At 37.4% G+C, this 18,215-nt stretch overlaps 1 protein-coding gene across 1 annotated transcript in view; it reads right to left on the bottom strand.

Annotated features, from left to right (window-relative positions):
* LOC117400504 (sodium-dependent dopamine transporter-like) overlaps window positions 1–17,766 on the bottom strand; it is a 30,364-nt gene extending 12,598 nt beyond the window's left edge. Inside the window, exons 1-5 of the mRNA XM_034000573.3 lie at window positions 17,124–17,766; window positions 7,827–7,958; window positions 3,618–3,840; window positions 2,832–2,970; window positions 2,290–2,424 (exon numbers count right to left, since the gene is read on the bottom strand). Of these exons, the coding sequence (XP_033856464.1) occupies window positions 2,290–2,424; window positions 2,832–2,970; window positions 3,618–3,840; window positions 7,827–7,958; window positions 17,124–17,409 (915 nt within the window). The 5' untranslated portion in view covers window positions 17,410–17,766. The remainder of the gene's footprint in view (window positions 1–2,289; window positions 2,425–2,831; window positions 2,971–3,617; window positions 3,841–7,826; window positions 7,959–17,123) is intronic.
* Between the last annotated feature and the right edge of the window lie 449 nt (window positions 17,767–18,215).

An 18,215-nucleotide genomic window follows, 5' to 3' on the forward strand; every position in this document is an offset into this window, starting at 1 on the left:
TGATAATAAAACATGCCCCTTTTTTATAAAGCCTAATAATAGTAGCAAATGAATACGTGGCCTCCATTTTGCCAGGATATTTCTGGGCTTGGTCATGTTTTTTTTTTTTTTTTTTAAATACTTTAGTTATAAAAGAAACATAAATCATAATTATCCTAATAGAATTATAGCAGCTGAATATCTCAAATTTATCAGGACATTTATGTGCTTTCATTCTATATTGGCTGCTGCTTTATCTATATTCTTTAACATTGTCAAGAGTTTTGATTAAAACACAATTGTAGCAGCTTTGGAACAATATGAACAAACATGTTAAACTAACAAGCCACTTTTAATTTGAGACAACAAAATTTCCAAAGACTTTGTAGGCACCACATTGAAAACAAACTGTATTTGTAATTTTTGTATTAACTTATATATTTTTTAAATTTGAGTATATACTAATGTCTGTGTAAACTAGTGCCTAAATATATTATTTATATTGCAGGATATAGCTCATATTTATTAAATATATTATTTATATTGCAGGATATAGCTCATATTTATTAAATATATTGCAGAAACAAAAATGCATTCTAAAGGTATTTGAAATATAATAAAATATAATTTGTTATATTTAATAAAATATGTAATATTCCATACAAGGTATTACAGAATAAAAAATTACTATTCAAATTACTATTCCAAATTATTTTTATATAAAATTACTATACAACATTATTGCTAATGTATGCAATAGAATATATCTTTTTGATATATGTATCATTTTTTAAGTCAAAAATATTTATTAGGTACATTTCAGAGATATCATTCTGTCGTATAACTGCATACTTCAAAGAATATTATCCTGCTTTCACAATCAAATGTCAGCTTACTGGGTAAAAATGTGTGTTTGTTGTTTATATATATATATATATATATATATATATATATATATATATATATATATATATATATCCACTACTATCAATCAATTTGCTAAAATTATTTGTAATTATTATTATGTAAACAGTTAAGTGGTACTGAAGTTAATAATCAATCATTTAATTCTGTATAAATGTTATTCCTTGCGAGCTTTATATTGTTAGAATGGTTTTATTTCTGTTAGAAATTGTGGCTTTGCTTTTGCACTTTAAAATAGGGCTGTTTTTTTTTTTTTTTTTTTTTTTAATGTTTTATACTGGTGGATGACCATCAGGAGTTTGTATTGAAATTACCCCTATACTTCTAATTAAAGCAAACATGTATGAAAGTGAATTTGACCAGTATTGGACGAAACGATGGTTACAGGCATATATGACTGCAAGCAAAAAGAGCTTACACAGAACATTGGGTCTGTTCCATAAAAGCATCCGGAATCATAATTACTTGATGATTAGTAGAATGTCAATAGCTGTTATTATAGACTCCTACCTAGAGACATTAGAATTTAGGGGGTTGGGAGGGGGGTAGGGGGTCATTAAACCTCGAAGACATCATTCAGCTCATCTTATTCTCTTTTTATTATTGATATAATGAAAGACTAAACTAAGTTAGTTTGTTAGTTAGGTATATTCCAGCATACCAGGTTTCTAACAGATCAATGTTGGGATAAAGGACTAGTCAAAATGCTTTGAAATAATATTCCCAAGTTTATAAGCATTGCCAATAGAATATTATATAGACTTACAAAAGCCAGATTCACAGACTGAAAAATGTAACAGTCATTTCAATTTGATAAAATATATTAGAATTTCCGACCATTATTTTAAAGTGTAATGAAAACCGCAATATAGTAAATGTCACAAGGTATTGATACAATTTAAAAAACTTTCCTGTAGGTGTCATTTTAATTTGACAAAAACTAGGCTCATTCGCTGGTTGTAACAGGTTTATTTGAGCACTTGACGACTACACATTGTAAACTGAGAAAAAAAATGTTAATATGATTTCCTTCTTTTTTTTCTGCAGCTATTAACTAACAAAATGCAGTAGGTTTTTATTTTCTTTGAAACCCATCTGCCTACGAACAAGATAAATAGACCAATAAAGGAACAGAAATTACTGTACCGCAGGAAAAAAAGGCTTTTTTGTCAATATACATTTTATTCACTCACAAGAGGTGCCCCAGATGGTTAAGGGGGCTCAGTCTCAGCCTTCTCCAATTTGAAAGCCATGGAGGACTGTGCCTCTCCTTAGAAGTAGCCTGATTAAATGTTTTAAGTGGAATTTGGCTTTTTGTGATGCATGTAATTATGAAGTGGCTGGAGCCTTTTGAAACAGGGGATTGTGAAAACAGTGAGGACTCACCGAAGTCTCCCAAAGCCGGTGGAAATCGACACTCAAGTAAGCCTTTATGCCATCAATGGCTCCGGGGAGGGTAACTCCACGAAGTAGTAGCCCGATCAGGACCACATATGGCATGGTAGCAGTGATCCAGACAACCTACAATACAGTCGTCACCTCAGTCTATTTCATTTCCAGTTAGGCTAGATTCTTAGAGGAAGTATACTGATATTAGCCAATCGGTTTAATTTTATTTAGCTTTGATAACCACCTGATGCCTGTTCAGATCAATAGTATGGCCAATCTAACATTTCCAAAAAAAAAGATTAATTAGAGTTCCAATGGTTTTAATACTGTATTTAAATGAGCAGAGTCTAATGGGCAAGTATGTCATGGGTTGCTACATTAAGTTGCTAGCTTTATGCTTGTGCACCTTTCCACAATGGTGGTAAACCATCTGATGGTGGTAATGGCCTTGTTGGGGTTTTTATGGACTCCAAAGAAGGCAGAAACAACTTTTCAGAAAGTAAATCTTATGACGGCTTGCAAATGTATCAAATACTGACCTTCCCCGAAGTCCTCACTCCTTTCCACAGGCTGAAGTAGAGGACCACAATCACCACAGTCAAACAGGAAGTCAGCTGCCACCTGGGCAAGCCCAAGTCATTGATTCCTTCACTCTCATGAAGGTGCAGCACGCCTCTCCTAGGAAGATATACGGTTGCTAGCATTACTCACTATTATAAATGACTACAGCACCTGGGTCCTATTTTAAAACAATACAAGTGCAAAGGGATATTTTTTTAAAGATGAATAACAGATAGCAAGAAACCATTTTAAAATAGGGCCCCTGGTGATACATAAGAGAGACAATTTCCCAATTTTATTTTCCACTTAGGTAAGGTTGCCAACTTATTATGGTTTGTAACAATCCTAAATGTGCCACTTTTTATTTTAATCTATGTATGATTTATACAAATCATATGAAGAGTTTGCACTTAGTCATTTGCACAAGTTCAAAAAACTTTCCATAACAGGAACATTAGGATCTAAAAAGTTAATGGTGAAAGAAACCTGAGAAAGAGATGATTGTTGTATAGAAAGGTTATCGGAGAAAGGTTTTGTAGTATAAGAATTAAGTGAATCAACTTTTACCTTTAAAAATGTACCTCTTTAATTATTATTATTATTATTATTATTATTATTATTATTATTATTATTATTATTATTATTATTATTATTATATTTTTGCTCCTGAGCCCCTACACCAATTAAAGCCACATGAAAAACACTTATGTACATATGCAGTATCCCTTCAGTTTAAGGTGTTACACTGTGATTTATTGACTTACTCAAAGTACTCTGCTGCTGGGGTAGACCTGTGTGTCACGTTGTGGGACGACCTGTTGAAAGTCCAGATGTCCGAGCAGTTCAAACTGTTCCAGGTGTTGTTGCAGTTCACCCATGGGAGGTTCCCAGTGAAGGAAGAGAACAAATAGTAGAGGGCCCAGGCTATGATCACATTGTAGTAGAAGCCCACGTACAAGGAGATCAAGATCACGGTAAACCCAACACCTGAATGAAAGACAAGCCAAATTACCCAATTGGCGATCTAATGATAGCCAAAAATATCAGATCCTAACAAACAATCATCGGTTTGGTTGCCCTTGTAAAAAGGGTCTTCAATGACTTGAGAAAAAAATGACTGCTTCAGCAGAAGATTTTCACCATTCTTTTTGAATAACAAATACACTAATTTACATTGAGACTATTTCTCAGGGGTAGTTTTTCCTGAAAGTGAATTTAAAGAAAGCTTAGTGGCTGCCGGGAGAAGTCTCACTATAAACATAACATTAAATGTAAACATCATTCTTAAAATAATGACTCAATTTACAATAAGGCGCACATTATATCCTTGTATTAATCTACCAAATTAGCTATGCTGCTCTGACTCATAAAGCTAGGAATAAATACAGACTTCAGGATACATAGATACATACAGACGTGCTCAAATTTGTTGGTACCCTTACAGCTCATTGAAATAATGCTTCATTCCTCCTGAAAAGTGATGAAATTAAAAGCTATTTTATCATGTATACTTGCATGCCTTTGGTATGTCATAGAATAAAGCAAAGAAGCTGTGAAAAGAGATGAATTATTGCTTATTCTACAAAGATATTCTAAAATGGCCTGGACACATTTGTTGGTACCTCTTAGAAAAGATAATAAATAACTGGATTATAGTGATATTTCAAACTAATTTGTTTCTTTAATTAGTATCACACATGTCTCCAATCTTGTAATCAGTCATTCAGCCTATTTAAATGGAGAAAAGTAGTCACTGTGCTGTTTGGTATCATTGTGTGCACCACACTGAACATGGACCAGAGAAAGCAAAGGAGAGAGTTGTCTGAGGAGATCAGAAAGAAAATAATAGACAAGCACGGTAAAGGTAAAGGCTACAAGACCATCTCCAAGCAGCTTGATGTTCCTGTGACAACAGTTGCAAATATTATTAAGAAGTTTAAGGTCCATGGAACTGTAGCCAACCTCCCTGGGCGCGGCCGCAAGAGGAAAATCGACCCCAGATTGAACAGAAGGATAGTGCGAATGGTAGAAAAAGAACCAAGGATAACTGCCAAAGAGATACAAGCTGAACTCCAAGGTGAAGGTACGTCAGTTTCTGATCGCACCATCCGTCGCTTTTTGAGCGAAAGTGGGCTCCATGGAAGAAGACCCAGGAGGACTCCACTTTTGAAAGAAAAACATAAAAAAGCCAGACTGGAATTTGCTAAAATGCATATTGACAAGCCACAATCCTTCTGGGAGAATGTTCTTTGGACAGGTGAGTCAAAACTGGAGTTTTTTGGCAAGTCACATCAGCTCTATGTTCACAGACTTAAAAATGAAGCTTTCAAAGAATAGAACACCATACCTACAGTGAAACATGGAGGAGGCTCGGTTATGTTTTGGGGCTGCTTTGCTGCGCCTGGCACAGGGTGCCTTGAATCTGTGCAGGGCACAATGAAATCTCAAGACTATCAAGGCATTCTGGAGCGAAACGTACTGCCCAGTGTCAGAAAGCTCTGTCTCAGTCGCAGGTCATGGGTCCTCCAACAGGATAATGACCCAAAACACACAGCTAAAATCACCCAAGAATGGATAAGAACAAAACATTGGACTATTCTGAAGTGGCCTTCTATGAGTCCTGATCTGAATCCTATCGAACATCTATGGAAAGAGCTGAAACTTGCAGTCTGGAGAAGGCACCCATCAAACCTGAGACAGCTGGAGCAGTTTGCTCAGGAAGAGTGGGCCAAACTACCTGTTAACAGGTGCAGAAGTCTCATTGAGAGCTTCAGAAAATGTTTGATTGCAGTGATTGCCTCTAAAGGTTGTGCAACAAAATATTAGGTTAGCGGTCCCATCATTTTTGTCCATGCCATTTTCATTTGTTTTATTATTTACAATATTATGTTGAATAAAAAATCAAAAGCAAAGTCTGATTTCTATTAAATATGGAATAAACAATGGTGGATGCCAATTACTTTTGTCAGTTTCAAGTTATTTCAGAGAAAATTGTGCATTCTTCGTTTTTTGTGGAGGGGTACCAACAAATTTGAGCACGTCTGTATATCTTATATAAACATGTATGCTTAAACCCCATTTTGGCAACACTACATTAAACATCTATAACTACACATGTGTCATTCTATAATTAAGCATTTTGCTGACTTGCAATTACACAGAAATATTTGTAATTACTGTGTTTTTACAGTTTAATTATAGTATAGCTATACCAATTTTCAAATGCATTCTCTGCAGTTAAAAAAAAAAAATCCAGTATACTTATCTTACTTATCTTAAGAATTACCAATGTTTTGAAGGTCTATCAATTTTCTATATAAGAGGCTTACACATTATAGTAAACAGTTTGCTAGTTTGCTGCTATTGAACCAAATTTACAGATAGCTCATTCCACATATTTCAATGTTGAACAGTAGGGTTTCATCAAATGTAGGTTTGAAATGGATACATGAATTTTGTTGCCGGAAGAAAGATGGAAAATTAAATAGTTAAGAATAACAACAAATATCCGGATTATGGGCCTGGGGGTATTTTCCTGGTCCATTCAAGACAATGTTATCTTAAAGATATGTCCTTTTAAATATTTGCTTTAGTGTGAGACATAACATATGATCCTTTTCTTATTTCCCTAGCCAGCTCAACTAAAGTTCACATGTTTAACTGATATCACTTTGACAACCATATGAATATAGGCAAAAGCAGTAATTGATCCAATTTAGAAAAATTGATCAAATTTAGAAATGTAGTTTTTACACAGAATGCTTTTTTTTGTTTTGTTTTCATCCCTGCCTTTCACATTTTACATCATTGATCAATGATCAGCAAACCGCCTTCCCAATATACTGTTATCCCTTTGTCAGAGGTGCAAAACTGTGAATTTTCTTGAAGATATTCCTTTCTCTTGATTCTCAGACACATCAAAGAAGTAATTTAGCCTGGAAAAACACCATTTTCAGATGTGTTAGTGGTGCTGACTTCAAGATCACTAGGTTTCAGATCGATTGGGTGAGAACTCTGCTCTTGTGCTCCACTGAATGTGGGTCTTGGCTGCAGCTGCAACATCTGTTTTCTCACTGTTGATATTTTCTCTACAAGCTTTGTCTTTACAGACATTGGCTGCCTTTTCTGTTTTTCTTTTGACACCATAAGGATCTCAAAGCCAACCTTAAAAGCAGTCTAAAACTCAACTGAAACATGACCCTCGTTCATACTGTGCACTTTAAATTATGACAGTTAGTCAAAGTAATTTCAAGTTGAAGACTTCCAGGTTTGTTCCCCATGTGGGTTGGTCATAAGGCCAAAAGATGAAGAATATATAAACAGAAAGCTCACAGTACTGTTGTTACACTAATACAAGCCAAACAAAAAGTTAGGAAAAGTCTGCAGTAGCATTCCACAACTGCAGCAAACACAGTCAGTATAGAGGAAGTGAGAGTATGAAAGAAAGGTGTTGAAATTGGCACTGAAAGCAATGTCCCTGATCGACTGAACTTCAGAATTTAGTGCAGCCTGCTTCTAACCAAATCCAGGTACATTTAAGAATAATGACTACCAAAAATAAAAGCATCATTAAATGCATGTGTTTAAGTACAACTTTAAGAAAGGTTTGTTTAAAAACATTGGCTTAGGTTTAACAGTACTTTTAAAAATGAGAATAAACTAATAAAGGCTCACAAAAGTAGCTGAAAAAAAGATTTCTTAATGGCAAACCTGAATGAATGAATCAAAATGGGCTTTAAAAAAAAAGCCTTTAACAAAACATTCCATAAGGTTTTTTTTTTAAGGGTCTGTTAATTTGCATCCTTTTCCTTTAAAAAAAAAATCCCTGGAATTGTTGATGACTATAACAAATTAGACAACTAGAAAGTCTGATCTGGTTAAAAGTAAGAATATCACGAATAGGCTGTTAATTCAAGCAATGTAAAGTAAAGGTAAAATTGGCAAGGTATTATGCATTACACGAGCTGCACCACCTTTGAACAAGGGGCATATCTTCCAGACACCAGCAGCTCCTTCGCGGTTGTACTGCCCCAATGCCAGCTCCATGTAGAAGAGAGGCATTCCAGCAATAACCATGAAGAACAGGTAGGGGACAAGAAACGCTCCTGGGGGAAAAAACAGCACAAAAAAAAAAAAATCATAAAAAGCATGTAAATTACAATAATGACCAACCAATCATAATTTATTTATTAAATTAGTGATTAAAACTGATATCATGGATATTGTAAACACAACTACATTTGTAATGACTGGTATATTATAATATGGTGGAAACGTTCTAAGTAAGTTAAAAACACAAATAACTATAAACATAAATATTACCATCACTGTCCCCTTGCAAAAAAAATCCTTTAGTCATTTTCTGTAGCAAAGTGAAGTACAGTATACTAAATAAAGCTTTCTGATTTCCTCACAGATAAAATTGGGTGATATTATGGGCAAACCTTTGAGGTCAAGGTCAAGGTCATTAAAACTTCATGCTGATATTGGACTCAGCTCTCGCCAAGATAAGCACCAACTAAGACATAGCTTCTTTTACTGTGAACTAATGTGATCCATCTTTGTTTCCTCCCATCTGACGATGTAGATATCTTTCTGCCTGGTGTTGATGGTTGAAGTGTAATGCTGGCTGCAGGGATCAGTCTATTTTGCCTCCCTAGCGCATGAGCATGACAACAGTCTGGACTGAGCTGAGTAGGGTACTTCTCTGGGGTCTTCAAGTGGGCACCTTCCATCTTGGTCTTTCTTTGACTAGCCCACGACACCTTAAGAGAGCTCAACAGTGATTCTGGTGTCCCAGCATCACCCCCCCTCCGTCCCCCACTCAGCTAAGCCCAGCTTACTTACCTTCCTTTCCATTGACGTTGCTTTCTGTCTACTGTGCTTGAGGTCCCCAACCAGAATCTTTTCGTCTCAACCAGAACCAGTTGCTGCTCCTCTCTGCTACTTCAGATAAGTTCTTCACTATGCGTCACAACTCTTGATCACTGAATCCAATGTCTCTGAGAAACTGGGTTGTGGAGTGTGCCACAAATCCTTGACAACCCACCTCCACTGGGTAAACCTGGACTCTCTGTCCTCACTGTTCCACTCCAGCAGCTAGCTGAGCATACCAAAGTTTCTTCCTTTCATACACCTCATCCACAGCATCCTCCCATGGCACTGTTAACACTACCAGGTGAACAAGGCGTGCTGATCCAGACCACAAGTCAATATCAGATCGAAAGGTTAGTGGTGGCAATCTCAGGTGGGAAAATAAGCAGTTGTCCAACATCTGCTAGCATTTTCCAGTCTCTAGCAGCTTCCAGTTGCCCTAGACGAGTTTTGGTTTTAATACCTTTTCTTGGTGGTTGCTCCCCTGGATGGAGGAATATTTTTCTTCGTGTGTCATATATTGATGGAATTGGTGGCAAACGGTTGGTCATGCTGCGCTTGTCTTGCTAAGGCCAAACATCACAGCACCTGGTCATGACGCCAAGTAAACCATCTATGGCTAATACCCACCTAACATCCTGTCAAAATGTGTCTTAATGTAGCTGGCGATGAACACAAAGGACACCATGGATCCTCTCCGACCTGTAGATTAAGGTTCTGTGGTGATTGGAGAACATCATATGTTCACCTGATGACGAAACTGATCCTGTTCTGTTCTATTGTCCATAGATCTCACTAGCCGATCTTGCATTGTTCAACACTGTCCAATCTCGTCCATTCTCCCTGCTTTTGCACCTCATTGACTACCAGCTTCCTCCATTGAGCTGGGGCTGCTTTGTGCCATGTAGGAGGAGCTGAACTGAGACCAAGGCCTCCTCTTCCATGCTGTACTTGTCCCATGATACCACTGATATGAAGGGCAGCCTTTGCATCTTCCATAGCTTCCTTTGCCGCTCACTTTCTTCCAGTTTTCAACACAGGTGCTGCCTGCCTCACACATTTGTCGTGTGACTCTACCAATGTATTTTCCAATCGAACCTTGGCGCACTTAAACTCATTAGTTAGAGCTGAGACTGGCAGCTTCAGTATCTCTTTACCATAAAGTCCCACTCTGCTGAGGCAGTGTGGAATGCCTAAACATTTCCTGACATATGAACTGATAACGCTTCCAGCTTCTCTACTGTTGTCAAGGAAACCTCATACACAGGTGGCCACAGAAGTCTTGGCAGTAGACCAAACTGAAAGCAGCAGAGTTTAAGTTTGCCCGGTAAAGTGCTGCTGTCTATGCTCTTCAACCCCTGCACTGCTTGTTGTCTCTCTTCTCCCACATGAACTGTGTCCTTTAGGTCCCCATCATACCATCTCCAAAGAGTCTTCACAGGCTTCTCAGACACTGTTGGTATTGCCTCACCATTAATGTAGAACCTCTTATCCACTACTTTTCTTTTAATTATAGAGATGCTCCTTAACTTAGTGGGCTTAAATTGCATTGATGCCCATTCAATGTTACTGAATAGTTAATAACTCAATAACCGATTAGTGCAGGCTGCTGTTGTAGTCATGATTGTCATGTCATCCATGTATGCTCTAATTGGTGGCAGTCGCATTCCAGAAGCTAAGTGTTCTCCTCCCAATACCCATTTTGACTCCCTAATAATTACTTCCATTGCAATGGTAAAAGCCAGTGGAGAAATGGTGCTTCCTGCCATTATTCCAATTTTTAGACATTGCCATGTAGTGGTGAATGCTGACGTTGAAAAACAAAATTGCAAATCTCCAAAGAAGTAGACTTTCACTAAGTTTGTTATTGTCCTCGGTACACTGAAAAAAGAAGTTCATGTGGTAGTGAACCGTAGGCATTGACTAAATCCTTTTTAGCTGTTTGAATTTGCTGCCAGATCACACTGATGTGCTCTAAGCATCCTTGGAAACCTGGAATACTGGCTTTCTGTACTGAAGTGTCAATGAAGCAGTTCTCCAATAGGTACGCTGACAATCTGAAGAACATCTTGCCTTCCACGTTTAACAGGGAAATAGGGTGAAACTGACCGATACTCGTAGAATCTTTTACTTTGGGTATAAAGACCCCACCCGCTCGGTGCCATGCTCGTGGTACAGCCTGTTTTTCCCATGCTAATTTCATCAATTTCGCAGGATTTGTAGAACACCAGGGGTACTCTTGTACACTCTGTATGGAACTCCATTAGACCCAGGAAATGATGATGCCCTTGCCTTTTTCACATCTTGCTCTACTTCTTTCCACTTAGGTGTGCAGTCCTCCATTTGGTATTCTGGTGGATTGATGGGTGGGATGTCTGAAGGAATTGACATAGGCTCCTGCCTTTTTGAATCTGTGTGTGTTTCCTCGAGATATCTCTCTAGCTCAGACTTAGTTGCTTTTAGTGTGCCATTTTTCTCCCTGGTGAACAACTTCTTTGCAAATTTGAATGGGTCTTTATAAAAGTTTGTTCTTGCACGCTCCTTCTTTTTGCAGCGTTTCCGTAGGCACTCAGCTCTGCGCAATGTTGCAAGCTTATCTTTTATGACCCTTTGTAAGACTGAGTGCCTCCTTCTGACTTTGTTCTGCTCTCCTCCATTGCTTCCTCAGCTGCCTCCTTTCTCTAACTAAGCGCTCAATCTCCTGCTGCCGTCTAGACTTTACAAGAATAGTGTGTATTCTTTCTTTTTTTTTCAACTCCAAACCTCTCGCTTCCATATGCCAGCTCTCTGCTTTCCTGTCCAACCACTCTCTGCTTGACCCTCTCCAATCTGGCTTCCGCTCTGCTCACTCCACTGAAACCGCCCTTCTGTCTGTCACCAACTCACTTAAGTGTGCCCGAGCTGCCTCTCTCTCCTCTGTCCTAATTCTCCTCGACCTCTCTGCTGCCTTTGACACTGTTGATCACTCTATTCTACTATCATCTCTTGCTGACCTGGGGATCTCTGGCACTGCTCTGGCCTGGTTCTCCTCCTACCTCTCCAACCGCACTTACCAGGTAACCTGGCGTGGAGCAACCTCCACACCTCACCCTCTCTTGACTGGAGTCCCCCAAGGGTCAGTCTTGGGTCCTCTCCTGTTCTCTCTCTACACCCGCTCCCTGGGCCCCCTCATCGCATCCTATGGTTTCTCATACCATTTCTATGCTGATGATGCTCAGATTTTCCTCTCCTTCCCCACCTCTGACTCCACCATCTCCTCCCGTATCTCTACCTGTCTGTCTGCTATTTCCTCCTGGATGCACTCGCATCACCTCAAACTCAACCTCTCTAAATCTGACCTCCTTTTCTTTCCCTCCTCCTCCCCCTCCCCTGATCTCTCTATCTCTGTTCCTCTGGAATCTACCACACTCTCTCCCTCTTCCTCAGCTAAAAACCTTGGAGTCACCCTGGACCCCTGCCTCTCTTATTCCCAGCACATCTCCACTCTGGCACGCACTTGCAGATTCTTCCTGAGCAACATCCGAAGAATCCGACCCTTCCTCACCAACTATGCTACCCAGCTCCTGGTCCAGGCCCTGGTACTCTCCCGCCTAGACTACTGCAACTCCCTCCTGGCTGGCCTCCCTGCGTCCGCCACCCGTCCGCTCCAGCTCATCCAGAACTCTGCTGCTCGCCTGGTGTTCTCTCTACCTCGCTTCGCCCACGCTACTCCACTACTCCGCTCGCTCCACTGGCTCCCGATCACCGCTCGCATCCAGTTCAAGACTCTTGTACTAGCCTACAGATGCCTTGATCAGACTGCACCCAGCTACCTCCAGACCCTCATCTCTCCCTACACCCCCACTCGACCTCTCCGCTCCGCCTGCACTAGAAGACTGGCTCTACCTCCGCTACGCTCCCCTGCCTCCCGAGCCCGCTCCTTCTCCACCCTTGCTCCGCAGTGGTGGAACGACCTTCCTACAGATGTCAGGACTGCCCAGTCCCTGACCACATTCCGGCGCCTCCTTAAGACTCACCTCTTCAAACAGCACCTGTAGAACTCCTCTGTTGTATCCTGGGACACTATCACCCTTCATTTAAATATGCTTTATTTTGCTCTTATCTGCCCCCTATTTTACTGCATTTAATCCTGTACCTCAGAATATTGTAATCTCCCAAGTGTTTAATCTGTAGTATTTTGTACTTAATCATATCCTGATGTAACTATCACTACTTAATCATATCCTGATGTAACTTTCACTATTATCTGCTGTATTATTGAATTGTGGTTTGTCACACCTGAGAATTATTGTATTTCTTGTTCTTATTGTATGACTTATATTGTAACACTTGAATGTATTTGTATTTGCTTGCGATTGTAAGTCGCCCTGGATAAGGGCGTCTGCTAAGAAATAAATAATAATAATAATAATATGCATAGATGGTATCCCCAAATTTACCCAGCTTCTTTTCAACTGTTCCACCGAACCTTTCCAATGCAAAACAGAGATCTGTGTTTACTGTGTCCCACACTGTTTCTCAGAAGCTCTTGGCCATTTGACTCCAGGCTTGTGCCCGTTGAGGTTCTTTTCTCTCTTATGCTGGTTCATCTGACCGGATTCACAAGGATAATTAGGTTCATCACTAGTTGTGTTTATGTAAGTCCTCCTCTCATCTATGACAGGGGTGCTGATATCCTGTGAACTGTGGTTTGCTTCCTGTCGCTGGATTTTGTAAATTGGAGAAACAGAAGTTGGTCATGACAGACGTGATCCAATTTTGTACAATTACAGTAAGGTAGAAACTCTTGAAAGTTATTTCAGCTACAACTAGTCCACTTATTCTTAAAAGAACAATAATATAGGGGCGAACTTAATAAAATTAATTTAAAAGACTTGCACAATCTTTATTTATTTAATTTTGCCCTTGATTCCTATTGTTCTGAATATTAGCAGCGTTTTTGTTTTAAAAATGATAATAATGTCAATCAACATTTCTGAAAACATATTTTTTAGACTGGAGTCACTTCAGTTGTCGTCAGTTTGTTTTCTCTAAAATCAGTCTTGCCTGAGAAAAGACTTCACTTTGAGTGGTGATATTTAATTGGGCTAGTACCTCTGCATCTTGTATCCATTAACTAGCAACTGAGCTTACTCAAGTCACTGAACATGACATAAAAACTCAAGTACCCAGTCCCCAGTCATTTTATTTGATAAAATGACAAAGGAACTACAGTATGGTGTCTACATAACACTATTGTATGATTATTGATATAATTTTGAATTTAAACCTGAAATTTCCAAAAGGTGTCACATTAAGATAAGCTTGTAGTCTTGCTAAAGATAATCACTACTACGACTATGACTACTACTACTACTAGTACAAGTAGTAAAACAATATATTAATTTATTAATTTATTTATGTACTTAAATATTTATGTATTCATTCATTCGTATGTCATGGTTATATGTAAAATGCAAGTGTATTCATTTGTGGAACCTCCATTGTCAATTGCTGGAATGAAAATAATGAACACCTGATGCATGCCATTTTCTGCTCAAATAGGTTAAACTGCAATCCCTCTTCACCATTGTTCACATTAAGATAATAACCCTTCTGGTCTCGAGCTGCAGCACACAAACCTTCCTAATAACTTCATTCACAAGACAGGGAACCACAGAAAATGAACGAACCTCTGTGCATCCAGGGATTTCACAAGGTAGTATTTAGGGGAGTGTAATATGTTTTCTTTATTTTATTGATATCTAACATAAGTACAACATAACCTTTGTCATTAATATAAATGTGTGTCATTGTATAACTAGTAGGAAAACCTGTAGATAAGTTAGCAGGCGCTTTTTAATTAAATGGTAACACCTGAGTTAAGAACAAATAGTAAAAAATGGCATCTGTAAATATGCTTACAGGGTGTTTTAGACAATAATATACAGTTATTATTAATAACCATAACAAGTAATGTTTTTATAAATAAGTATGTTTGTTATTATTATTATTATTATTATTATTATTATTATTATTATTATTATTATTATTATTATTAATTAGTCATTTAACAGATGCTTTTATCCAAAGCGACTTACAGTGTAGGGGGTAAACTATGCATCAACAACTGCTGCAGAGTCACTTACAATAGGACCTTGGTTTTACATCTTATCCGAAGGATGGAACACAAGGAGGTTAAGTGACTTGCTCAGGGTCACACACAGTTAGTCAGTGGCTGAGTGGGGATTAAGACTGGGGACCTCCTGGTATCAAGCCCTTTTCTTTAACCACTGGACCAACATAGTGTTATAACAAAATATAATTAAGGCATTTATAAGAAAATCTTAAAACAGCTTCACACTGGTAATGTATCATTAAAATTGTATTTTAATATACTGATATTCTTTGTCAATAATCATCAAATATCCTTTAATAAACCACTTAAAAATGTATCATTAAATAAACATAATTCGAAATAATAGCAATAGTAAAAGTTTCAATGATTTATCAAACTCAATTTATCTGGTGAAAAAAAGAAAACATTGTTAATTTTTTTTTTCTTAAAACAAGATTATTCTTCAGTAACAAATTTGATCTGGCATGACCCTATGGATATTGTTTTGTTATTAACAGGAGTGACAATGCACTTCATTGCTAGCAACAACATTTTGTATTTGCAAGCACCACAGAATATGAAGTGGCTGGTATTTTTAATGTAACTTGGCAACAACTAAATCATTTTGTTAACTTACAATATTGAGTGAACAAATGTATAGCCAGGTATAGCACAATACCACCAACCTCTCTCTGTTTAACACATACACCTTTATAGTACACAGTTAATATAATATGAAAACATGTATATTTTATTCATATCCCAATTAAATAAAATAAAAATAAATAAAAAATCATGGATAGATGTTATACTTTCTCTCGAGCTACATCGAGGAACATGCTGTCAATTTCCAATTTTAAACATCACTTCAGGGATATAATTGGGAAGAACTACTTTCCTCATGAAAAGCTCTATTCAAAATATGAGATCATCAAGTAAGTTAAACATTTTGGTAGGTCTCGCTCATTGAATAGGGACCTACATCCTTTGTTTTTGTGGAGGGAAAGAAAGGTTAAATAAAATGTGCTCAGAAAAAGAAGGCGGCTTTTTTCATTTTAAAGAACTACACATACAAGTGGCCGAATGAAATGTGATGAATAGTAACTTGGAACTATATGGGCCATTCCTTGAAATTAGTAGGATTTACAAGGCTTCTTATTTTTTACATGCTTTCTAAAAGTAGTCTCTCTGATGTTTAGTATACATTTGACAGGACACTTAAATCTGTAGTAAACATTTGGGCTATGTACTGTAATTCTTTCAGTCCTATCAGTTTATACAGTAATATCTTTCTTACATTAGGTTAGTATTTTGAGGTCTGTATTTCCTAAACTCTCTACGACGCCTACAGTGTTTTTATTCTAAGAAAAACAATGTCTGTACAGTTTCTAGCAGGTTGGGAAATTTCAAACCCTTGAATTTTAGGATTGAGGCATAATTTAAAAAACAAATAATAATATGAACATAATTTTGATCTTTCTGATGCAAAACATTTGGCCATAGCTGATGCAATATCATATATATGTGAAATACAAAGATATAAAATACATATTTATTTACACTACTATATTTTTATTTATACATTTATTACATATTTATTTCTCTACCCCCTCCCAAAAATCAACATCAATGCAAGCCAATTGGTGTGATTTTCTTTTTATGTAAATTAAGGGGGCAAAAAAGATCTAACATTTTAGAGGAGGATTGCTAGTGATTAGTCAAAAAATAAAAAAAATATTTTTTACAAAAGTTCAAAAAGGAGGAATGCCTAAGATGAATCACACAGATTGTGGGCTTAGTCTGTATTAGTTTGTTCTACATGGTCACATAAACCATTCTTAAGAAAACTGCTTGAAGTTTTTAAATGACCATTACTCTGTTTACTAAATAAGCTTTGTCCATTAAATCTGCCCCAATATAACAGCAACATCATTTTAAATAAATTATTTTAGTCCAGATAGGCACACAACAATCACCTTTTTTTTATTTATTTATTTTTTTAAATATTTTGTATCTCTGTCCGCTCAATATAAATAATTACAATAAGGATTCCTTTTAAAAGAAATCCTGCAAGATTCGGTATTTGGAAAAAAGTAGTAAACAATGTTTAACAGGTGTTTACATAACAGGTGTTTACAGAGAAATTGATTAACGGGAATACCCTTTACGAGTGGCATTCAGTTCTGCAGGGGAAGCTACATCATTATAATATCTCCCGTAAACAAGACTGCCATCCATTTTGCTGTGTTTACTCCACCACCTGCACAAACAGATAAGACTGGCTCACACTTAGCCTTACCTCCTCCATTTTTGTAGCACAGATAAGGGAACCTCCAGACGTTGGCTAGGTCCACTGCAAATCCGATCACAGAGAGGAGGAAATCAATCTTCTTCGCCCAGGTCTCCCTCTCCTCTGTGCCAGTGGTGGTCTGAGCTGGGTTGATCAGGGTGGAATTGGTGAACTGGACCCCATTCTGCTCCTTCACCAGAATCAGCTCCACCTCCTTGGGACCCATGTCGTTTGACTGCTTGGCGGGAGCAACCACTGAAGACATCTGTCCAACTGGTAGTCTGCCTTTGATCATGGGGAGATCTTAGCACCCTGAGTGAAGATTCACAGTCCTGACAGCACCCACAGTCACGCCTTTAACCTAGAATTTAATAAAATAACTCCCCCATGGCCAGACTCAGTTTCACCTACCCACTCTTGCAGTAGTGCAAACACTTTGCATCCTTCTACAGTGAATATTGTTGGCAATGTAGCCATACATGGTCACAGATGCATGCTGTACGTATTTTGTTCTGTGCTGTCGACTAATGAGCTTAGTTCAGAATTATATTATGGAGAATCATAGTACTTGTATATTTGTTCTTTTCATATTTACATTATTTCATAACCATCTATTGTACAAATAATTATGCTTTTAAAAGGCTTTGTGATATTCATATCCCTGGATCTGGAAAGAAGCCATTATTTTCAAAATAACATTTTAAAAAAAGAGAAATCAATTGAAGAATGTATATCGACGTCTAAAAATAATAGTTGCATCACAGACATGGACTGAAAACTATCTCCAACCTCTGCAACAAAAAATAACAAAAATCTAAAAATCTACAACATTCTAAATGTGTAACCTTTCGCAGTTGTACTATTATGGTTTATATTGCTATAGAATGCAGTGCTTGAATAAGCCTTTTTTTATTATTGCATATACATTGTTTAACATTTTCATACACATTATCTTATCACTGTTGGGGAAAAAGTTCTAAGAAAATTATTAGATCCCTTGTATTAAATATAGACACATACATATTACATTATTTATTTGATTAAAAATAGTGAATGTAGTTTGGTAAATATTTAAACAAAGTGTGAAAACACAACATGTAA

This window comes from Acipenser ruthenus, chromosome 4 (assembly GCF_902713425.1).
Source record: "Acipenser ruthenus chromosome 4, fAciRut3.2 maternal haplotype, whole genome shotgun sequence".
NCBI classification, from domain to species: domain Eukaryota; kingdom Metazoa; phylum Chordata; class Actinopteri; order Acipenseriformes; family Acipenseridae; genus Acipenser; species Acipenser ruthenus.